The sequence below is a fragment of the Panthera uncia genome, chromosome B4 (assembly GCF_023721935.1).
Source record: "Panthera uncia isolate 11264 chromosome B4, Puncia_PCG_1.0, whole genome shotgun sequence".
Lineage (NCBI taxonomy): Eukaryota > Metazoa > Chordata > Mammalia > Carnivora > Felidae > Panthera > Panthera uncia.
The window spans coordinates 38,302,709-38,327,062 of record NC_064809.1 but is presented as its reverse complement, the minus strand read 5'-3'; the positions used below and the strand labels follow the sequence as shown (position 1 = coordinate 38,327,062).

At 42.6% G+C, this 24,354-nt stretch overlaps 2 protein-coding genes across 2 annotated transcripts in view; one reads left to right on the top strand and one right to left on the bottom strand.

Moving 5' to 3' along the window:
* Nucleotides 1-231: 231 nt before the first annotated feature.
* Nucleotides 232-8,467, top strand: FGF23 (fibroblast growth factor 23). Its single transcript, XM_049624926.1, has 3 exons — nt 232-537; nt 6,606-6,709; nt 7,914-8,467. The coding sequence occupies exons 1-3, from the start codon at nt 342-344 to the stop codon at nt 8,349-8,351; spliced, it is 738 nt and encodes a 245-aa protein (XP_049480883.1). The 5' UTR covers nt 232-341; the 3' UTR covers nt 8,352-8,467.
* A 13,673-nt stretch (nt 8,468-22,140) lies between these two features.
* Nucleotides 22,141-24,354, bottom strand: part of TIGAR (TP53 induced glycolysis regulatory phosphatase) — a 123,988-nt gene continuing 121,774 nt past the window's right edge. Inside the window, exon 7 of the mRNA XM_049626651.1 lies at nt 22,141-24,196. Within this exon, the coding sequence (XP_049482608.1) occupies nt 23,765-24,196 (432 nt within the window). The 3' untranslated portion in view covers nt 22,141-23,764. The remainder of the gene's footprint in view (nt 24,197-24,354) is intronic.

Below are 24,354 nucleotides of genomic sequence, written 5' to 3'. Positions count from 1 at the left end.
TAGATAACTTTTGCCCACACATCATTCACTTTTTGGAGCGTTGGCTTGAAATTGAGGGGTGTGTGTGTGTGTGTGTGTGTCTGGAACGACGTGCCTTCCGTGAGCCTCCGAGGTCTCTGCCTTCTCTTCCAATGGGCTGGTTACAACACAGAGGATGTGGACAGTGGAGTTTTTCCTGTTTGATGTCACACATCTACCCTTTAAAAATCCGAGGGAAAAAAGGAGGGAATCCAGCCTAGGATCCTCACGCCAGATACCCACAAAGAAGAGGAGAAAAAGACCAGGGAGTCAGGGAGGCAGTGTCAGGTTTCAAACTCTAGTCAGCCATTCAGAGCTCCGTGATGTCAGGGACCCGCCTTGGGCTCCTGGTCTCTGTCCTGTGTTGGGTAGTCAGAGCCTATCCTAACACCTCCCCGCTGCTGGGCTCCAGCTGGGGTGGCCTGACCCACCTGTACACGGCCACAGCCAGGAACAGCTACCACCTGCAGATACACAAGGACGGCCATGTGGATGGCACACCCCATCAGACCATCTACAGTGAGTAGGGGTTTCATCTGTGCTGGAAAGAAGGGGGAGCTCCTCTGTCCACCCACCTCCAAGGGGCCTGGGGAGGTCTTGGGCTAGACCAGAGGACTAATCCAGCCTCCTAGTTTCTTGCCTAGAATCTACGTGTGTGTGTGTGTGTGTGTGTGTGTGTGTGTGTGTGTTTAAACCTGGGGAGAAGATTCTGCCACCTCCCCAGTTAGTGTTTACTTGTTTCTCCCAATAATTTACTTTTTTTTGAGAAAGAGAGAGGGTGCAAGTGAGCAAGGGGCAAGGGGGGTGGGGGGAGAGAAAATCCCATAAGGCGCAAAGAGAGAGAGAGAGAGAGAAGAGGGGCTCATGCTCACCCAAAGTGGGACTCGAACTCACAAAACCGTGAGATCATGATCTGAGCCAAAGTCAGATGCATAACCAACTGAGGCACCCAGGCACCCATAAATAATGTCTTAACTATAATCCCTCTTCCCACAAGGGCAGCTACCCTTGCTTTGTCCTACCCAAAGAGTCCAAAAGTGTACAGAAAGAAAGGCAACAAAGTGGAGAGGGAAAAAGCCAGACAGGCCATTGACATCGAGTTTGGCTCATAAAATTTGGACAGGGCTAACAACAGAGGTTGTCAAGAAGATTCTTGTATCAGACCAAGGATTGGAATAGAGGAACCCAGGGGTTCTTTCCAATTCTGAGATTCTAATAGGCCTTATAAAACTTCTCAGAAAAATGTATTAAAGACAGACTGCCCAGGTATGTTGTCTTGGTGGGTCTGACCAAGTGCATGAACCATCCATCCATCCATGCACCCATGCACCCATGCACCAAACATATTTACTAGGGGCTTCAGAGGTACCCAGTTTGGTATCAGTTGGTGACTCCTCTCTGTGGAGCTGAAAGGTCTGCTCAGTAGCAATCAAGCTAGTTGGGAACTTCTTGGCAACATGAGGCTACCGGGATGATCTTAAAGGTTAGGTTTGTGACAAGGTGGATCACAATCCACAAACAGTTGATCAATTAGTTATGCTTCAAATGAGGGTCCCTTTGTGTGCACCTATATAGGGGATGCTGGGCTGGGAGGGGGGATGCATATTGAAAAAGACAAGGTCTATTTTAGGAGAACATGGGGAAATTACACTCAGGATTCAGGAGAATGCAAGCAGATTCAGTGCAGAGCAATCACAGTTTCTGTTCAATGAAAGGAAACTTTAAAAAAAATTTTTTTAAACGTTTATTTATTATTGAGAGACAGAGAGAGACAGAGCATGAGCATGGGAGAGGCAGAGAAAGGAGGAGACACAGAATCCGAAGCAGGCTCCAGGCTCTGAGCTGTCAGCACAGAGCCCGACACGGGGCTCGAACTCACAAACCGCGAGATCATGACCTGAGCCGAAGTCGGACGCTCAACCAACCGACTGAGCCACCCAGGCGCCCCAGTGAAAGGAAACTTCTTATAGGAATAATTATTTGCCCTATTGTTGTATTGAATTCATCAATAATTTTGCTCTGGCCTTGTTTTGTGGAATCAAAGGTCTTGAAAGCTGTAGCAAGATACATGCACATGCAAAGCCAGCTGGGCACACCTCTTCAGGTGTTCAGTGGAGATGAAAGGAGGGATCAAAGTTCTCTCCACATAGCAGGCAGGTTCCAGAACTCAAGGATATGTAGTAGGATTCAGGAGTCAACATTTGGGAAGCCAAGTTTGAGTCCAATAATGGCAGAAATCTGAATAAATCTGGATACACTTGATGTGTATTCATTTTTTTTGATGTGTACTCATTTTTTTTGCTCGTTTTTTTTTCAATGGATATTTAACAGAATCTTTCACTGAAAGGAACCCCAAAAACATGTCCTTTGGAGCATGACATGGAGTAGACAGTGTTCACCGGCTGTGGTGAGCCATGTGAGGTACAGTGTGTGTTGCTCAGCCTATGTCATGAAGCAGACAGCCTGAGTTGTAGAACTCAGCCCCAGAGAAGGCACTGATACTAGTTGGGAATGAATTAAAATGACTGGGAAGAAGCAAAATGAATGGAACTGATTTCAGATTTTTTAAAAAAATAGAAATTGGTTTTTGTTTTGCTAGATGTAGATGGTGTCTAAGCATGTGTCTCTAGAAATTGACACAAAGCTGCGTGGGGGCGGGGGTCAGGGGGGTGGGAGGGAGACTTACTTTTCCCAGTTTATATAACTCTCTGTACTATTCAAATCAGTTACTGTTTGTATTATAAAAATAAATGTAGACACTAAGATCAAAAGTAACTTAAAAAGTTAAGGGGAAACACTGAGACATGCAGATAGGTAGCACAGGTAATTCACAGACTGGTGAAGGATTTGCTTTCACCCTGCTGGAAGGTGTGTGGTGTTTCCCCCTCCTAATTATTACATATTTCTGGTGAAATCTGATTCATTTGATTATTGTGCTTTAGTAAATTCCTGATTAATAGTTGAGTGTCCAACCCATCTTTGAGTTGCTGGTCATCGTGAAATTACCTGCCCTATAAGATTCTATAACTTCCCTTGGGACTCACAGCACTGATGTCAGGGAGACTCTCTGACCTCTATGTCTCCTGTCCCACTAAGAAGAGGGCCACCTTCTCACTCCTCACCAGCCTTGCTTCGTAGAAACAGCAGAAGAGATGCTTAGTACCCCTGGTTAATATCACTCCAGAACTCCTGGTATATTTCCTTCTTCCGTCTTCCCCACTGGCACTTTTCTTTACCCAAAGCTGAATTATCCTCGGGCTCTTTATTTATTTATTATTATTTTTTTTAAGTTTATTTATTTTTGAGACAGAGAGAGACAGAGCATGAACGGGGGAGGGTCAGAGAGAGAGGGAGACACAGAATCGGAAGCAGGCTCCAGGCTCTGAGCCATCAGCCCAGAGCCCAACGCGGGGCTTGAGCTCACGGACCGCAAGATCGTGACCTGAGCCGAAGTCGGACGTTCAACCGACTGAGCCACCCAGGCGCCCCATCCTCGGGCTCTTTAAACTTACAAACTCTTCTCTTTCTTTGGGGGAGCTCGAAGCACTTTACATCTATCATCTCATTTATCATTTACTGGCTATGAGAATAGAACAGAGCCAATAATTTTCTACTTATAGAGCAGAGTGGAGGCAAGTGGCAGTAGTAAAATTACTAGCATTTAGAAATGTTTTTATTGTGGATAAGAATATTATCTCATGACATCCTCAAGATGACCAAATGAGATAAATGAATTCCCTACATATGAAAAACAAAGGTTAAAGAACTACACTGGCTTAAGTTCACCTTGAGGACACCCTGACCCCAACTCCATGCTTCTTCCACATGCCAGTCCATTGATCCCACCTGGCTGCAACAGGTAGTGGTTCCAGTAGCCAGTGATTTGTGCCTTCCTTCTGCCAAATTCTGCTCTAGAATCTGTGCAGCCTGTGAAAACCTGCTTTCTGAATGGGCAAAGGGAAGGCAATCTGTCTCTAACATTTTCTGCACTTTCTCGCTAGCTCATGTTGGTTTGATTCAAGTCTGTGCATCCTTTGTGGTGGCTGCTTGCTGTTCCCCTGCAGGCGGTTTCCTACTAGGACCAGCCCTGGAGCTCAGGAGCACAGGTGGCATGCACACTGCCCCCACTGCCCCCAGCATGAAGCCCTCGTGGCTGCCAGAGCTCCCGAGTGTCATAAATGGTAGACCAGCACATGCCACGTAATGCCTGCCATTTCCCAACGCTTTTTGAAGAAAGTCCCTTTTCCAACCATGATAGCATTTGATTCTGACTGGAACCCCACAAAGTAGGCAGGACCACTACTATTATTCTCTTTACCCAACTGAGCAACCCAAGGCTAGAGCAATGACTTGTCCAAGACTACCAAGTCAGTAAGTAGCATAGGTGGGACCAGAATCCAGGTACCCCTGTTCCTGGGTCAGCGACCCTGCCCGGACACACTCAGGGGCAGTGTGACTTGGGGTTCCCATGGGTCACAGCATGTGTCTGGCACTTGGTTTCATCTTCTCAGGCTTGTGATGATTCCTGTTGGAGGCAAGCTGCAGGGTCATGGAAAGAGGATGTTAGAGTCACCATCCTGTGCTTGAATCCTGCCCTTAGTTCCCTTTTCACATAAATTGGGATGCTGCTACAAACCATGTTAATGCTAACATCAACAACATCATAGTTGTTCTGAGAATTTAAAATATGTAGAGTACCTAAAAAGTGCAACACTAAGTCTATTTTTTTCCCAAAGTGGGTGGGGCAAAGCTTATATTTTACACATTCCTTTTGTTTCCCTCAGGGCTTGCCATAGAGTTAGCCATATATTTGAGACACATAGGCAGTCCTTGTTATGGAGCAATTTAAATACCCCCGGCACTTCCCATACCCCACCCCGCTTCCAGAAACTTCCCTCAAGGCTAACCCTTAGCAAAGCTTGAAAACAAATTAACATTTCTCCTCAACCATCTTGCTTTCTCTTTTTTCTGGGCTTGCTCCTGCCCTCTTTTCTTCTGTCCCACATCATTCTAATTTCTGTCCACATGAGGCTCTATACTCAGCTAGTGTCTAAGTATTGTTTGCTACTCTCCTCAGAAGTCTCTGTATTGAGCCGACACAGGGTAAGAGGGGGAGACATAGGTGTAAGTCATCCCATGAGGCTCCACCACTTACTGGGCACAGGTGCTGGACATTTACAATATCTCCACATGACATTTCTGAAAAAGAAACTTGAATACCTGCCTGGGGGCTGTGAGGCCAAAGGAGAACCATATGGGAATTCTGCAGTAGGCAAATGCAAGTGACCCCAAAGACTTAAAGAAATGATTTCTAAGCAGAAGATATCAGGTAATTAAAAAGCATTTGGGGTGGAAGTCTTGTTGAATTGTACTCTTGCCACAAAACAGAAAGCTTTAGATCATACTTAATCAGTCCTTGCTACAATGCATCGCAAATGGTTAAAATTGCAAGTCCCAATGAGGGCAGGGCGTCATCAGTTATTGAAAACATAGGTAGTACATGTGGATGTCAAGCTCTTGTTGGAGCCTGGTTGTTGAGTGGGGGCATGGAAAGACCATGAAGGACAGCACTGGAGGGGACACCACCAAATAAGAAAAGGACACAGAACAGCAATGAAGATCCAAGAAGAAATCACATTCATCCGTGGTATCTATTCGACATAGAAAGATAAACCCTCGGCTCCTAAACAGCTCACTCATAGGGAGGCACTTAGTAAACATGGCTAAGGCAAGGTGAATGAAATGCATGCTGTAATAAAGGTGTGGGCATTAGTTCTGATTAGGGAGACTAGGAAAGTCTTCATAGAAAGTGACATCTGAGCTTGGCCTTGAAAGATGAATGACTTCAATAAGCAGAGAAGGGAGGGACAGATCGGTTCTAATACAGTTCTTGACACATAATGGGTGCTGGGTGATGTGTCACTGACTACTGTATACTTTCCTGGGTGGAGCTCAAGCTCTACATGCAAGCCAGATCCTTGAAAGACATCGCAGCATAGACTTAAAAATTTCAAAAGCCCAGAAGGCATGGGAGAATGTGATGACCACCACAAACATTAAGAGGTATTAACCAGGCAATGGGGAAAATAAAGAAACATGTGTCCAGCACAGGAGTTTGGAGTGCTCTGTACAGACAAGAGGAGAAAGTAGGAGGCAAAGAGTGGGGGCGGGTAGTTTGGAGGGGAGAATCCAAAGAAACGAAGCTGAACAAGTAAGTGCAAGAGGGGTGAAGTGAAAGGAAATCATCACCACCCTTAAAATCAATCAAGGGAGGGGCACCTGGGTGGTTCAGTTGGTTGAGCATCTGGCTGTTGGTTTTGACTCAGATCATGACCTCATGGTTCATGGGTTTGAGCTGCATTGAGCTCTATGCTGACAGTGTACAGCCTGCTTGGGATTCTCTCTCACTCGCTTCCTCTCACACACATGTGCATGTCTTCTCTCTCTCTCTCTCTCTCTCTCAAAATAAACTTTTAAAAAATTAAAGTCAATCAAGGGAGGTTTCATGGAGGTGGGTTTTCAAGAAGTGCCTGGAGATAGGAATTGGATGTGCAGCCAGGTTTCGACCTGGATGGTTTTCTCCACAGGTGCCCTGATGATCAGATCGGAGGATGCCGGCTTTGTGGTGATAACAGGTGTGATGAGTCAGAGGTACCTCTGTATGGACTTCAGAGGCAATATCTTTGGATCGGTGAGTTTCTTTTTGTGCTGGTCGCCATTTAGAGATAATTCATTTCTTCACCAGAACATAAAATCTTACAGCTTAAAGATTCCATTTTCAGTGCTTGGTGATATTGCCACCGAGTGATGTAGTCAATCTAAGTAGGAGATGCTCAGGTTTATACACGGGGGTTTGAACCCAGATAGTCTGGTTCTGGAGCCCGGGCTCTTGGCCTCTAGAGTGACTGCCTGTTGGCACCCACTTTTGTACCTTCACAGCACCTTGTGCGTAGTGAGAAGCCTACTCTAGTGAGAAGCCATTGGCGTCTTCCCGATTCTTTCACTAGACCTTCTTGACCTTAGGCCGGTCCCCTCTCTTCTCTGAATGTCAGTTTCCTCACCTGGAAAAAGTTAAGTGGGATCTCTCTGCAGTTAAAGATCTCTCATTAAGGATCTCTGTCTGCCCCAACTGTGGTTGCTGGTGGGTCAGATCGGCAAGCAAAGGATTTCCCAAACTACCGGTTGCAGGCATATTCCAAAGGGTTTTGATATCATACAATGGTAGGACCGCTCATCTCCGGAGCCTCTTACCACCAGACAGACCCGCCAGAAATACTATGATGGCAATGACTTTCTGTTGTGCTCGCTGCTATGTCCCAGCACCTACAACACTATCTGACCCGGAGTAGACAACTCTCTGTGGGACAAATAGAGGCACCGACTTAAAATATCTGCTGACCCCATTTAGACCTACTGATAGTCCTCATCTGCTAAAACACTCCATGGAGTTAGAGGATTCAATGAAATCGTGTGTGAACGCCCTAGCAGGCATTCGGTGAAGGCCTATACTAAGTTAGTGGCAGAGCCGGGGCTCAAACCTAGGTCATCGGTGGCCAGAGTTCACCCAATCTCGGATAGGAGTGCCCTCCCTTATGTTTGGCCCTACAAACTCCAGCCCCCTCCTTTCTCCAGGTAAGGAGGCAGACCCAAGCCAACTTTCAGCCGAAAGAGGGTTGAGAGGCAGAGGCCCAAGTGGCCTCCAAGTTGGCCCTGCCTCCAGAAACGGGCCCAAAGTGCTGCCCGCTGTGGCCAGCCCAGCCCCAGGGACCCCGTGCAGGCCCCGCAGACCAGGGCCACCGCTTCCCCCGCCCAAGGGAACGAGAGGTTCAAGACGCCTCCCAGACCGAGCCCCCGGAGGCCGGGCGGGCCTCACCGCTCTCGCTTTGCCCCTCCAGCACCTCTTCAGCCCCGAGAGCTGCAGGTTCCGACAGCGGACGCTGGAAAACGGCTACGACGTGTACCACTCCCCGCAGCACCGCTTCCTCGTCAGCCTGGGCCCGGCCAAGAGGGCCTTCCTGCCGGGCACCAACCCGCCGCCTTACTCCCAGTTCCTGTCGCGGAGGAACGAGATCCCCCTCGTCCACTTCAACACCCCGCGGCCGCGGCGCCACACCCGCAGCGCCGAGGACGCCGAGCGCGACCCGCTGAACGTGCTGAAGCCCAGGCCCCGCATGACCCCCGCGCCGGCCTCCTGCTCCCAGGAGCTCCCAAGCGCCGAGGACAGCGGCGTGGTGGCCAGCGACCCTTTAGGGGTGCTCAGGGGCAACAGGGTGAACGCGCACGCCGGGGGGATGGGCGTGGAGAGGTGCCGCCCCTTCCCCAAGTTCAACTAGGGAGACCAGGAGCGGAAGCCGTGGCCGAGCCGTCCTTGCGAAAGCCGCACGGCCTCCGGCCTCCGGCCTCCGGCCTCCGGTGGGACCTGGGCCCTCTGCGGTCCCGGAGCGGGAGGGTGGGGTGAGGTGTGCGGGAGCCTGTTTCTCTCTCCGACCACCAGGAGGGCCCCGGGAATGCGCCTTTGAGGCCCGAGTGGTGGCGGTTTCACTGCCTTCCCCACCCCACCCACACCACCTTTCTGAACTTAGAAGCCCAGAAAGAGAAACTAGAAGTTTCGCCCTCATTAAGGAGGGAGGGATTCATTCATTCCCACCACCCTGCCCCAACCAGGCTGGGCAGTTTCTCTCCCCTGTGTGTGCCTCTCTTCCTCGTCAGTCTAGCATTAAAAACCAAGCAATGGCTTCCTGAGCTCACTGCTGCCAAGGTGACGGGGAGAGCGAGTACCAGTTAGCTTCTCCACTGCTCCTTACATTTAGGTTACCTGCCTGGGCCCTGTTGGCATTTGAGTTTGCAACGCTGACCTAGGGCACTAACGGAGGAACTGGGCAAACGGCTAACAATCCTAATCTCAGGCCTTCGCCCTTCCTTAGAGCATCTCTGGAAAAGAGCTGTCAAAAAGGTTGGTAGCAGGCTGGTGAAAATGGAACTAGAATGCTCGGAGAACTGAGGCAAGAAATCAGGCTAGGAAATTCAACCTCCCTACGGGGCAGGGACCCCTTGCCACATTCTTTCCCCTTCTATGCAGCCAGAGCCTGGGGGCCCTGCCTGTTCCCAAGCGGTCTGTGATACAGCCCTATGGACCCCATCTTTGGCATTAGTGAATGTGGCCTGAGGAAGCGCTTTGGCATGGGCTCCTGAAAATCTCCCCTGCTAGGAAATAAAAATAAATATTTTAAATGGAAATAAACTGAAACTCCCCTAAGAGGCATGCGATGAAGCCTACTTCCAGGTCGAGTAGTACCGCATTTGGGATGACTTACAAAACTGTAGTAACACGAGGGGGCCTTGGGACAACGGGACCGCTCTGGGTTGGGCTTTCTGTGGACTGGCAGGCTGTGTCCTTATGTCTAAGGGAAGAGGTATCAAGGGCTCAGGGGGAAAGAAGTCCAGTAATCAGGGGACTCATGTGTAGGCATTCCACAAAGACCAAGCTGCCAGCTCTTCACTATACTCTCTTCACAGCTCTGCAGCAGTGGCTAGAGTTAGCTAAAACTGCCGGGCTGGCAGGAGTCCACTCGGAGTCTTTGTCCACTTGCAAATCCTGGGGGCATTACCTGAAGATGGTTCTCAGTCCCGGGAAAACCAAACCTCACTTACCAAACAGCCGAGGCGCCAGACAGGTGGCCCTGACGGCTCAGCCTCCCCCTACACGGCCTTACCACCTGCTTCACAAGGGGGCCCCAAGTTCCTACCTCTGTTCCTCTCAACCTACAGAGCAGGATGCTAACAAGCAGAGGAGATTTAAACAAGTTTCTTCCCACTTTGTTTTCTTTCCACTGCCACCATGCACCCAGCCTTAGAAATTGATCCGTTATTTTACTTATGAAACATTGGACCACTGTTTTCACCTGAACTTGAAGGACTAGTGCCCATTCTGAAACACTAAAACTATATATACTACTATATAGCAGTGCATGGCAAATATTTTCTCGATAGTTTTCATTTCCTTTCATTCATATTATACTATATAAAAGCTATTGGAAGCTCCCCAATACTGACTAGATGTAAAATCTCAAAAGGACTTTGGTAGAAAATTGGTTGTGATCTTATAAACCCAATACCATTTATTAGGGGTTTTTCCTTTGGTAGGAGCCAAGGCAGTCCCCATAAATTTCTATGTTCCTTAGCATGTGGCAATATTTATTTATTTATTTGGAAATTTTGCCTATCGCTCGATATTTATAGATATTTATAAAAGTGTAACCCCACCTCTTTTCTTTCTTCTGTTTAAAAGAAAAATAAAATTTATCTCAGCTTCTCTTAGCTTTTCCTTTCTGTATTACTACATGAAAGCATGTCGGAATATGATAACGAAAGGGATTATGGGAGGGCAGCATTGTGAAAATCCAGATATAGCAATATTGAATTGGAAAAGAGTATCAGAGTTTTAAAATATTCAGTCCTTGCTATTCATAAATGGACTCAGCAGTTTTGGTTAATTCAGACAGAATTACTGAAAACAAGGAAACTTTCCTATCAATATTGAATTTCTGATCACTCTAGCTCTAAAGTGTTTTCTTTAAGGAGAGAATTTTTCACTTGGAAAATACCAACAGACGTAACCACATCAATATCCCAGTGAACCAGCTAGTATGTACTTGACACAGACACAGTGTTCCTGCCCTGAGAGTCCAAGCCATGGACTCTATGTCTTCTCTTTTTGACACTGGTGTCCCCAGAATTTCTTCTTTAGTCTCTATCTGACCAACTACCAAAACAGGAAGCAAAGATGACAATTACACATTTATATCACAATTATATACAAATACACATTTGCATTCTAATTTACCTCAGCTCAAAACTAGTTTTTCCACTGCCTGATGTTAGCCTCTCCCTTGTAACAATTAACACAGAACTTAGTATTTCTGAAATAAAAGGCAGAAGGGGTAAGAGATTCTGTTTCATTTCTGGCCTGAAGGGCTTTAAAATCTGATAACCCAATAAAATGGAACAGTACCAATATAACCATTTTGCAATAAATAGGCCTTCATTCCATTATAGGAGAATTGAACACTGTAGAGAAAAGTTAACATGTGGACATATCCCCTGCACAAACTTGGAAGAGTTCTTTTCTGTGTCCATGAAAGCTCTCCCTAAGGAAAAGGAAATTTAAAGCTTTTAACACAACATAATTAGCGGAGTAAGGATGGGAGAAGGCAAGTGAAGAAATCTGTACATATCACTTTCGTGATACATTATATAATCTGGCTGCTAGAAGCTTCAGAGATCTAAACATAGGCAGGATGCCCAGTATTTAAAGCCCAATCTTTATCTTGTCCACAGAATTATAAATCCTTGCAGGATAAAGATAGCATCATAACCCTCATACGTATTTGTACAGATACTTAATGTTTATACAGAACTTGTATACATCTTAACTAATTAAGATGTAACCACATCTTAACTAATTTAACATGTAACCACATAGCTGCCACTTCCAGCCATCACAGGGTAACTGGTAATGGATGTGCTGTCATGCCAAAACAACTATAAAACAAAATATATGGGGCAATTGTTTCCACATATGGAGTGGCACAAGACTCTGATCTTTGGGAGAAAAGAAACAAGTCCCATGATCATCCCCCTTCTCTGTCCTCGGAACACATGACAGGGAGATGGAACCCAGGCAGGGTGGCACCCGCACTGATCTGAAAAAGCAGCTGGACGCTGGGGGGCAGGGTAGCTGACAAGAGAGAGGTCTGCATGAGCGCTCACTGCAGGTCTCTGGCCAAGGACGGGGCTGCACCTGCGGCAGGGCCAAATTCAGCAAGACCCTACAAAGACCACCTGCCACAGAACTGGGAGATAAGCAGTGAATGATACCAAAGGCCATAAAATGCTGAGAAGTGTCGAAATCCAGCTAGGCCAGGGCACAGGGGCTCACTGAGCGCATCACCATTTAACTGAGATGTAGAAAGGCCACATCTTAGAAGGAGTGAGCCCCAGAGAAAAGGACGCACCCTAAAACTAAATTTAAAATGGAATGAAATAGGCCTGCTGTAACAGAGAATTACACCATGCCTGACAAGGCCACAATGGTCTGCTGCTAATTTAAGTGTCTTCCTGTACAAATGAGATGCCATTTAAAGGAAGATGACATAAACCAGACTCCATGCATGGTCTCATCCACACTCTATGAGAAATAAGGGAAAATGGCCCACAGTCAAGAGAAAATGCAATCACTAGAAAGCACCCCAGATCTTGGAATTAGCAGGCAAGAGCTTTAAAGAGCTATTATAAATATGTTTAAGGGTTTTCAAGGAAAGTATATCAAGGAATACATAGATCAGGAATCTCAGGAAATTTTTCAAAAATCTAGAATTGAGGGTGTCTGGGTGGGTCAGTCACTCAAGGCATCCGACGCTTGATTTGGGCTCAGGTCGTGATCTCATGGTTCATGAGTTTAAGCCCTACATTGGGCTCTGTGCTGACAGCATAAAGTCTGCTTAGAATTCTTTCTCTCTCTCAAAATAAATAAACATTAAAAAGATTTTAATATCTAGAATTGAAAAATAATAACAGAAGAGAAAAATGTATTAAATGGGCTTAATAGATTGGAGATCTAAGAATAAATATCCATTTAATATAAACAATTAATATAAATTATCTAATCTGAACAAGAGAAAAAAAGTTTTAACAAATGTCCAGAGTCTCAGCAATCTGTGGGATAGTATCAAACTGCCCAAAACATGTGTAAGTGGAGTCCCAGAAGGACAGTAGCAGAAAAAGTTTAAGAAATATTTGAAGATATAGTAGCCGAAATTTCCCCAAACTGGTGAAAAGTGAATGTACTAATACAAGCTCAGAAAACCTCAAGCAAAATATACACGAAACCACACTTCCGTGTATCAGTCAGACTGCTGAAAAACAAAGATAAAATCTTGAAAGCTGTTGCAGATTTTACATACAGGTAAACAGCTAGAAGTATGTATATGTACATGTATATATGGTATACTTCTTTCCCTTGGTTTCTTTACCACTTAAAGCAAAAATTACAATGTGGTACTATGGGGTTTATGATATAGGAAGGTGGGTACATATGGCAAAATTATCCGAAAATGGGAAGGGTAAACAAAATGGTTGCAGGATGATAGCACTCTATGTGAAATCATCACACAGTATGACCTGTATGGGGTAAGTTATGAATATTGCATACTGTAATTCCCAAAGGAACCACAATAATAATAACGCAAACAAGTATTGGCAAAAAGCCAACGGATATATTAAAAGGGATTACTAAAAAAATATTCAATAATTTCAAAAGGCAGAAAAGGAAGTAGAACAAAAATCATATGGAACCAAAAGAAAAATGACAGTATAAATAAATCCACTCATATCAATAATTACAGCATATAAATAAATAAAAATACCCAACTATGTGTTGTCTATAAAGATGGATGGAAAGGTACTGTATTAGTTTGCTAGGGCCAACATAACAAAATACCATAGACTGGGTGGCTTTAAACAACAGAAATTTATGTTCTCAGAGTTCTGGAGGCCAGAAGTCTGAAATCAAGTCTGGCAGGGCCTCTCACTTTGGCTTAGAAATGGCGGTCTTCTTGCTTGTTGTCCTCACACGGTCCTCTCTCCGTGCACAGCCAACACTTAGTGTCTCTCATTGTCCTCTTCATTTAAGGACACAAGTCAGATTGGCTTAGGGCCCACTCTAAGCCAGTTGGCCTCATTTTAACTTAATCACCTCTTTTACAGGCCCTATGTCTAAATACAGTCACATTCTGAATTATGTGGGACTAGGACTTCAACTTATGAACTTGGGGAGGAGGGAAAGGGGCACAATTCTCTCAGTGAGTAAGCAAGGAGGCAAAGAAATCAGCAAGGATAGAAATATCTGAGCAACACTATTGATGAATCTCATATAATTTACATTCAAAGGCATTAAACCCAACAACTACAGAATACATACTCTTTCCAAGTACATATGAAATGTCCATCAAGATATACGCATGAAATGTCCATCAAGATATATACGCTGAGTCAATAAACAAGTCTCAACTCAAAAATTCAAAATCTTACAGAAAAAGTAAAATGATTGAATACATAAAAAAAATGAAGAAAAGTCCAGTCTCTCAGGCAAAATTCCAAAAAATTTATGTAAATACTCTGTCCTCAAGGAGGGGGGCATAAACCCCCACTGTGCACACTGACTTTCTCCCAAAGGGTACAGTATGGAAAAGGGGGAAAAAAGCACAACTTCACCATGGAGAAACCTCACAAGCACTATCTCAGCCAGGTGATAAAGGTCAACATCAAAATCAACATCAATAATCAAATGAAGTAAGTAATGTTCATAGTATGTACTCTTGATATGTGATAAAAATAATACTTTGCCTCTGTGTTCTTCTCTCAAAAAACTATAACCCAACTCTAATCATGAGAAAAAAATCAAATTCCTATAGAGTTCTGACAAAACATCCAACTAGTGCTCCTCAAAACTTCCAAGGTGATCAAAAAACAAAGTCTGGGCACCTGGGTGGCTCAGTGGGTAAAGCATCCGACTCTTCGTTTTGGCTCAGGTCACAATCTCTTGGCTTCATGGGTTCAAGCTCCACATTTGGCTTTGTGCTGGCAGCTTGGGATTCTCTCTCCCTCTCTCTCTGCCCTTCCCCCACTCAGGCTGTCTCTCTCTCAAAATGAATAAACTTAAAAAAAAATCACTATTTAAAACAAACAAAAAAAGTTTAATAAACTGTCACAGCTAAGAGGGGCCCCTAAGGAGACATGACAACTAAATGTAACATAGTATGAAATGGGATTGGGAATTCTGGAACAGAAAAAGATACCAGGTAAAAACTAAGGAAATCGATAATGCATCAATAGTGATTCATTAATCGCAACAAGTGTACTATATTAATGTATGATACCAATAATAGAGGAAACTGGGGCGCCTGGGTGGCTTGGTCGGTTAAGCGTCTGACTTCAGCTCAGGTCCCGATCTCACGGTCCGTGAGTTTGAGCCCCGCATCGGGCTCTGTGCTGACAGCTCAGAGCCTGCAGCCTGTTTCAGATTCTGTCTCCCTCTCTCTCTGCCCCTCCCCTGTTCATGCTCTGTCTCTGTCTCAAAAATAAATAAACGTTAAAAAAAAAATTAAAAAAAAAATAATAGAGGAAACTGAGCATAACATACATGGAAACTCTTGATATTACTTTTAAATTCTTCTGTAAATCTAGGGGCACCTGGGTGGCTCAGTCGTTTAAGCATCTGACTTTGGCTCAGGTCATGATCCCACAGTCCGTGTGTTCGAGCCTGTGTCGGGCTTTATGTTGACAGCTCAGAGCCTGGAGCCTACTTCGGATTCTGTGTGTCTCTCTCTCTCTCTCTGTCCCTCCCCTGCTTGTGCTCTGTCTCTCTTTCCCAAAAATAAACATTAAAAAAATAAAAAATAAACTTTTCTGTAAATCTAAAAAGTTATTTTAAAAACAAAGTCTATTCACGGGCACCTGGGTGGCTCAGTAGGTTGAGCATCCGACTTCAGCTCAGGTCATGATCTTGCGGTCAGTGAGTTCCAGCCCTGCATCGGGCTCTGTGCTGACAGCTCGGAGCCTGGAGCCTGCTTCAGATTCTGTGTCGCCCATCCTCTCTGCCCCTCCCCTGCTCCCCTTCTGTCAAAAATGAATAAACACTAAAAAAAATTTTTTTTAAAGTCTATTCAAAACATAAGAGACCCTTAAATATGGAGAACAAACAGAGGGTTAGTGGAGGGGTTGTGGGAGGGGGGATGGGCTAAATGGGTAAGGGGCATTAAGAAATCTACTCCTGAAATCATTGTTGCACTATATGCTAACTTGGATGTAAATTTTAAAAAAATAATAAATTAAATGAATAATTCAAAAAAAAAAACCCCAAAGTCTATTTAAAAATGTGTATGGAAATACAAAGGACATGAAACAGCAAAAGAAAAGGAAAATAAAGAATCCAAAAATAGACCCACATTTACACGGTCAATTGATTTTTTAACAAACGAGAGCCAAAGCGATTCAGGGAGAAAGGAAAGTCTTCTCCAATGCTGATGGAATAACTGAATATTCATGTCAAAAACCATCAACCTTAACCCCTTATACAAAAACTAATTCCAGATAGATCAAAGACCTAAACATAAAATAATCTCCACAAGCCAGGGTTAGGCAGAGATTTCTTAGAAAATAGGAAGCCATAACCATAAAACAAACACAATGGTAAATCAGTCTTATGAAAATTCATAACTTCTCATTAAAAATACTACTTAGAAAAAAAATATTATGTGACAAATATAAAAAAGAGTATTATGGATACACAAAAGTATATGCTCACGCACGCACACATATAGCTGACAAAGAACTTGTATCTCTACAATATATAAAGAGCTCAATATCAGAAACACAATTTTAAAAAAACAGACATTTTGCAAAGGAAGCTAGCTATACATATAGGTAATGAGTATGTGACAAAATGCTCCATATCATTAGTGAACAAGAAAATGAAAAATTACCACCTCTGCAAGGTATTACCACATATCCATCATCATGGCTAAAATTGAAGACTGAGGATATCAATGTTGGTGATAATGGAAAGCACCCAGAACTCTCATTACTTCACTGGTGAGCATTAAATGATACAACCACCCTGGAGAAAGGTCAAATTTTTTGTATATTAAGCATACACCCACAACTACCCTCCTAAATGGTTACCCAAAAGGAATGAAGTCATATGTTCACAAAAGACATGGTTAAAAAAAAAAAAAAAAAGTATTCTTAGCAGCTTTCTTATAATGGCCCACAAAGTAGAAGTAATCCAAGTGCTCAACAACAGAATAGACTGTGTATATACGCTGGAATTTAATGTAACAATAACAAGGAAGACAAGATTAGCAATGAGCACACCTGGCATCCAGATTTTGGTTTCTAAATGCCATTTCCGCTAAAAGGAACGAGGCTCTTTGGAGAAGTGGATTCCCAGGACTGGGGCTGGGAAAGAATAATCTGAGTAGAGAGCACCTTGTTATGCTGGAAAGTAAAGACGTGCTTAAAGAATGATGGGAACAGATTAACAGAACACAAGAAGCATCCTGAAAGGATTCCCACAGGACACATCTGGGACAATCTTGAGCACAAAATAACAACAGGACTGGATTCTGAGTCACTGAATATCCCTGAGTGATATAAATAAATAGGTAGGGAAGATGGGAAAGTTCTTTCTTTACTTAAAATACCAACTAATAAATACAGAATCAAAAATGGAGTTAGAAAATAATCAGGTGGAGGGGCACCTGGGTGACTCAGTTAAGCATCCGACTCTTGATTTCAGCTCAGATCATGATCTCAGTTTGTAAACTGAGCCCCATATCCGGCTCTGTGCTGCAGCACAGAGCCTCCTTGGGATTCTCTCTCCCTCTCTCTCTCTGCCCCTCCCCTGCTGGTATATGTGTGTACACATTTTCTCTCTCTGTCTCTCAAAATAAATAAATAAAGATTTAAAAAAATAATCAGTGGAGACTAACAGAGAGGGTAGAAACTCACGAGGAATCACATAAATAGCAACTTTATGGTGGACAGACTTGGTGATACATCACATATGTCCTGATGAGACTCATCAAGGACACATCCTCTCTAGGGTAATTCCAACAAAAAGCACAACCTGAATCTAATAATGAGAAGTATCAGGAAAAAACAATTTTTTGTGTACACACACACACACATAAACATTTTTTTTTTTTTTTAATAACAAAGTCAAGAAAGACAAAGAAAGACAAAGAAATGGCTCCAGACCAGAGAGGAATGAAGAGACCTGACAGCTAAATGCAGTACATGGTCCTGGACTGGATGCTGAACTGGGGAAAAATTAGCCATAAGGAACATCAATGGAATAATTAGAAAACTTTAGATATGGTCTGTGGACTAGATAATAGACTGTATCCATATCAAATCTCTGTGGCTTTATATGAGAACATCCTCGATCCAGGGAAAACACAAGAGCCTGAGGTCCCACCTTACTCTCAGGTGTCAGGGGGGAAACACACACACACACACACACACACACACACACAGTGAATGACAAAGCAAATGTGGCAAAATGTAAGCAAGTGGGGAATCTTGGTAAAGGGTATACAGGAATTCCTTGTATTATTCTTGCTACTTTTCTGTAGGTTTGACATATCAAAACCAAAAGGCTACCAAAGCAGATACACATGGACATACATTACTACAATTATTCTCCATTTAGTATAAGGAAACAGCAGCTCAGGCTATTAAGAGACTTGTTCAGCCACAAAACTATTATGAGCCAGGACTAGAACTTGCACACAGGTCTTCTGACCACATACCTTTCCTGTGTCACTGACTGCTCCCATCAGATATTAATCAATCAACAAATGCTCTCCATAATCCTGAGCATAGGCCACAGGGTCACACCACCTCCCCATCCCCTTAGTCCTCCTCTGCCACCACTCTCCCAACTCCCCCTGCAGGTCAAACACGCAAGGCAAGATCCCTCCTCAGGGTCTCTGCACTCTCAACTCCCTGCCTAGGGTGCTCTTCTCCTGGAGACCAGCAGAGCTCACTCACGCCCTTCACAACTCTTGAAAACACCTTAGAAAGCCCCCTCGTACTTACCCTTAATAAAGCAGCATCCTCCCTCCCATCTTGATCCCCTTACCTTGCTCCATTTCTCTCTCCCACTGACCACACTCTGACATGTTACATATTTATCTGTCTTCCCTGAAAGACTATACACTCCTCAAGGATGGAGTCTACTTTTTGTCCATTTCTAGATATTTGCAGCTCTTGTAACAGTTCTAATAGTTCTTATAACACTTGGCATGTGTGTGCCATGCTTGAAAAATATGTATTGAGGGACCAGATAAATGAACAAATGCATGGGATTCCAAATAAATGTGCAACTGAATTTTTCTGGAAATTGATTCTTAAATGTATATGGAAGAATATAGGTGCACAAATAGCTAGGACAACTACAAAAATGAAACAAGAAAAATGGCACAAAAATAGCCACATATAGCAACACAACAGGAAAGAGTCCAGAAATCAACCCATACATATATGGTCAATTAACCTATGACAAAGGAGTCAAGAACACGAATGGGGAAAAGATGGTCTCTTCGGCAAACAGTGACGGGAAAACAGCACAGCTACGTGCAAAAGAATGAAACTGGACCAGTTTCTTACACCATACACAAAAATAAACCCCAAATGGATTGAAGAACTCAAAGTGAGACCTGAAGCCATAAAATTCCTACAAGAAAATATAGGCAGTAGTTTCTCTGACATAAGCCATAGAAACATTTTTCTATGTGTTTCCTCAAGCGAGAGAAACAAAAGCAAAATATAGTATCTTGCTGGACTACAGCAAAATAAAAGGTTTTTGCACAGCAAAGAAACCACCAACAAAATGACAAGGCATCCTCTCCCGAGTGGGAGAGGATATCTGCAAAAGATAATCTGATCGGAGTTTAATATCCAAAATATATAAAGAATATATACGACCCAACACTAAAATAATGAATAATCCAATTAAAAATTGGGCAGAAAACCTGAAGAGACATTTTTCCAAGAAAACATACAAATGGCCAACGGATACATGAAAAGATGTCCAACATCACTCATCATCAGGTAAATACAAATCAAAACTACAATGATGGGAAATGCAAGCTGGTGCAGCCACTCTGGAAAACAGTATGGAGGTTCCTCAAAAAACTAAAAATAGAACTACCCTACGATCCAGCAATTGCACTACTAGGCATTTATCCAAGGGATACAGGTGGGCTGTTTCGAAGGGACACCCCCATGTTTATAGCAGCACTATCAACAATAGCCAAAGTATGGAAAGAGCCCAAATGTCCATTGATGGATGAATGGATAAAGAAGATGTGATATGTATACACACACACACACACACACTGGAGTATTACTCGGCAATAGAAAAGAATGAAATCTTGCCATTTGCAACTACACAGATGGAACTGGAGGGTATTATGCTAAGTGAAATTAGTCACTGCAAGACAAATATCATATGATTTCACTCATATGAGGACTTTAAGAGACAAAACATGACAATAAGGGAAGGGAAACAAAAATAATATAAAAACAGAGAGGGGGACAAAACAGAAGAGACCCATAAATATGGAGAACAAATTGAGGGTTACAGGAGGGGTTGTGGGAGGGGGGATGGGCTAAATGGGTAAGGGGCACTAAGGAATCTACTCCTGAAATCATTGTTGCACTATATGCTAATTTGGATGTAAATTAAAAAAAAATTAAAATTAAAATTAAAAAAAAAAAACACATGGCTGGGATTAAAAAAAAACAAAAAAACCCAGTAGGTCCTTCTAAATATTTAAGAAATGTTGAATACATGAATTATATAGTAAGCTCTTTTATAAAGAGAACTACTTTTTTTGTTCATATTAAATTCTCAAGATGTAAAAAAAAAAAAAGAATTACAATGAGATACCACCTCACACCTATCAGAATGGCTAAAATAAAAAGCACAAGAAACAACAAGTGTTGGCAAGGATGTGGAGGAAAAGGAACCATTATGCACTGCTGCTGGTGGGACTGCAAACTGGCACAGCCACTGTGGAAGACATTATGGAGGTTCCTCAAAAAATTAAAAATGTAATTACCATGTGATCCAGTAATTCCACTACTGGGTATTTACTCAAAGAATATGAAAATACTAACTCAAAAAGATATCTGCACCCCCATGTTCATTGCAGCATTATTTACAATAGCCAAGACATGGAAGCAACCCAAGTGTCCATCAACAGATGACTGGATGAAGATGTGGTGTATATATGCAATGGAGTATTACTCAGCCATAAAAAAAGAGATCTGGTCATTTGCAACAACATGGATGGAACTAGAGTGTATTATGCTAAGTGAAATAAGTCAGAGAAAGACAAATACCATATGATTTCACTCATGTAAAAATTAAGAAACAAATGAACGAAGGGAAAAAGAGACAAACAAAAAAGCCAATACTTAAATACAGAGAACTGGTGGTTACCAGAGCGGGGGGAGGGGATAGGTGAAACAGGTGAAGGGGATTAAGGGTACACTTATCATGATGAGCACTGAGTAATGTATAGCATTGTTGAGTCACTATATGGTACATCTGAAACTAATAAAACACTGTATTACACTTTAATTAAAAAAAAAAAAAAAAAGAAAAAGGAAAAAGAAACCAGAGGAGTTATTCACCCTACAAGAGATCCAGTTGCAAAGCTACAGTAACTATGATACTGTTATGGGAATACATAGCTCACTAAGAACCAAGTCCACAGACTCCAGCAAATATGGGCCCATGGGGGTATGAACAGAGTAGAACCACAAATCATTTGGAAAGTAGAGACACCTAATAATGATGATGGGGTAACTTTTTCACCACCCGGAAAAATAATACAAAATTGAATTCTTACCTTATGCCATACAAAAATAACCTCCAGATAATCTAAAGATTTAGCATTCAAATAATCATCTAAAGCTGTAAGAAAGCAGGAGGCCTACCTTTAAGAAGTAGGAAAGGCTTCTTAAAGACAAACCATAACAAAACAGGATACAGGGATCTGACTTAATAACGCAAAAACACTGACATGAAAAAAAGCTTGATAAACATATGTAAAAGGCAAGTAAATTGTAAGATGTTACAATGTTACCTCTGCAACTCACTAAGAAAAAGCCAAATTGTCCAACAAAGAAACCAAGCAAAGAACATATATATACCAGTGATTCATTAGCGTGGGGATCCTGTCAATACACACAAGAAAAAACACCCAGAGTCATCAGCAATCACACAAAGGCTCATTAAAACAGTGACATTATACTCTTCACTCATCCGAGTCACAGGATTTCACTAGACAGTATCAAGTGCTAACAGAAATGAGGAAAATAGGAACTTTCGAGTATTGCCAGTAAGACTGAAAATCCGGACAGCCATTGTGAAAACCCATTTGACTCTTGTCAAATTGGAGACGCACCATTTTTTATGACACAGTGCAAAGAGAGATGCAGAAGGCTGTTTCTAGAAGGACATAATGAACACACCCAAATGTCCACTCGTAGGAGGCAAAATGAGCATGTGCCACATTTATTTAATAGAATACAGTGATAATAAGTGGATCCATACATACCAACATAGATAGAACCCCATGATATAGTAAGTGAAAATACAGAATACAGACTGGTGACATTTATGTACATTTTAAAAAACTCTGAGGCAACACCATTTCCTTACGATTGTGGGTAAAAACATAAAGAATGGATGCACATACACAGTCGCGTTGCGGTGGTGGCCTCTGCAAGGTACAAGGGGGCACTGAGGGAACTGGTTAAAGAATTTCACTTACATCTCAGTGTGTTACTTCTTTAAAAAAAACGGAAGAAGAGGGTAGTTATTACTTCTGGATGGTGAGAATGTGGACATTTACTATTGCTCGTCCTTTTTAATTCCCTTCCCAAGTTTTCCCTTGTGGAGTACTCCCTCTAGTGCTCAACCACATGCTCTCTGCAGGCAAGGGGCAGGGGTGGGCATGCTGAGAACACTGTAACACTGGATCTTGACGAGAGACTTAAGTGCTGTCCAAGGTGAATTTTGACTGTATGTGATTTTAGCCTTAACTGACAAACTTGACTATTAATACTCTTGTAAGTTTAGACTCACAGCATTCATGAGCATGATAACTTAAAAAAAAAAAGTGTAAAACACTTCAATTTAGGTAAGGACTTTTGAGCGGCCAATCTTATGTACAAAATTTAGTTAAACTCCCGCTTCTCCAGTGCCATCTGGTGGAAAAAAGAGGCAACTGTACCTTCCACAAAAACCCACAATTGTGGTTATCAGAGCAAGAGCAACATTCTTTCCAAGGAAGAGTCTTTTCCTTCTGAGGTTACTGTGTACTACACTAGTAACCATGTATGTTCTTCAGAGCCTTCCTCAAACTAAATTGTTCAGCCTGTAAGTTAGATAAGAAAAGGCTGTTCTTCTATCTTCTTTTGCTCAGATTCCTTCTTTAATGTGTCTTAGTCAAATGATGTTTTAAATTCTTCCTCACCAGACCAATCTGCAATCATAATCTCTATTCATCCGTGTTTCATACCCTCCGGGGTAAAAAATTCCAACAGCTGATTTCTAGATTAAAAATTTTAGTGTCATTCTGCTTTATATAAACTGAGGGTGGTTAAGAATTTTTAATTTAAAGACTTAAAATACAGTGTGTTCTCACTATAAATATGCAGTGGGAATTATAAATAGTTCCTTCTTTCAAGCACTGAACGAGATAGTAAAAAACATACAGTATCTTACCAAGAGCCAACAAAACAGGCTAGATTTTTTCAGATATTAAAAAAATCAACATAAAACAAAAACAAAAAACCATAGTAACAAGGTCATTAATACCTCAATTTGCAATACCGAATTGGTTGATCCATAAACAATCCAGAGATGTAACTGAACAGGGTGGTAAAATTACTTTGGAAAATGACGACTGTACTCAAGACAAAATAAGTCAGTCCTAAATGGTTTCTTCCCTTAGTGTTCTCTGTGGCCACGATTCCAGTCAAACTTCATAACCTGCTGTCATAGCTTTTTAACGGTTTCCAAATCAGCACTAGCAGAGGATGGAAATAAAGCCAAAGGCACTCCCTCAGAGGTTCAAAACTGCTAGATTTTGATGTAGACTTAAATTTAGCAAGTTTCAGTCATTCCACTTAGATGATCCTGTAGATACATGCAAACACACTGAACTGTTGGCTTCCCTTCTTGTCCCTTCTCAAAGTTTATGATAAAGAGACTAATCCCTGTATTGGGACTGACTGACATAAATTCGGATTTGTTCAGAGTTGTGGGTAAGGAACACTTAAGGTCAGTCAGAAAATAATTAAACAGGCTTTTCATGTAAGCGCCATGACTCACAACTAAGACACTGGCGACTAATCCTGGAGCACTGCTGTCTGAATTAGATTCAGAGGGACAGTTTTTTCCTAAGGGAAATATCTCTGCCAGAGAAGTTTCCAGACAGTTGCTTGGAGCTCCTCGGGAAAACTGTTCATTTTCACCTGCCTCCTGCAGAATCAGCTGACAAAGAATATCAAAAAAGTCTTTTCCACGCATTTTTACCTACAAGAAAAGAAAATACAAATTAAAATAAAGTGCCACTAATGATAGTCTAAAACATACACATAAAACATAACTGACTGGATTTTCTAATATGTCAATGTAAGTACTACATAAGCAGATGAGATGCTGTTTCTATGCACTCAATCAGTAGTAAATGC

Coding starts and splice junctions, on each gene's coding strand:
- FGF23 (XM_049624926.1), top strand. CDS start 342: ATGTCAGGGACCCGCCTTGGGCTCCTGGTCTCTGTCCTGTGTTGGGTA. Junction 538..6,605: donor ACCCCATCAGACCATCTACA/GTGAGTAGGGGT, acceptor TTTTCTCCACAG/GTGCCCTGATGATCAGATCG. Junction 6,710..7,913: donor GAGGCAATATCTTTGGATCG/GTGAGTTTCTTT, acceptor TTGCCCCTCCAG/CACCTCTTCAGCCCCGAGAG.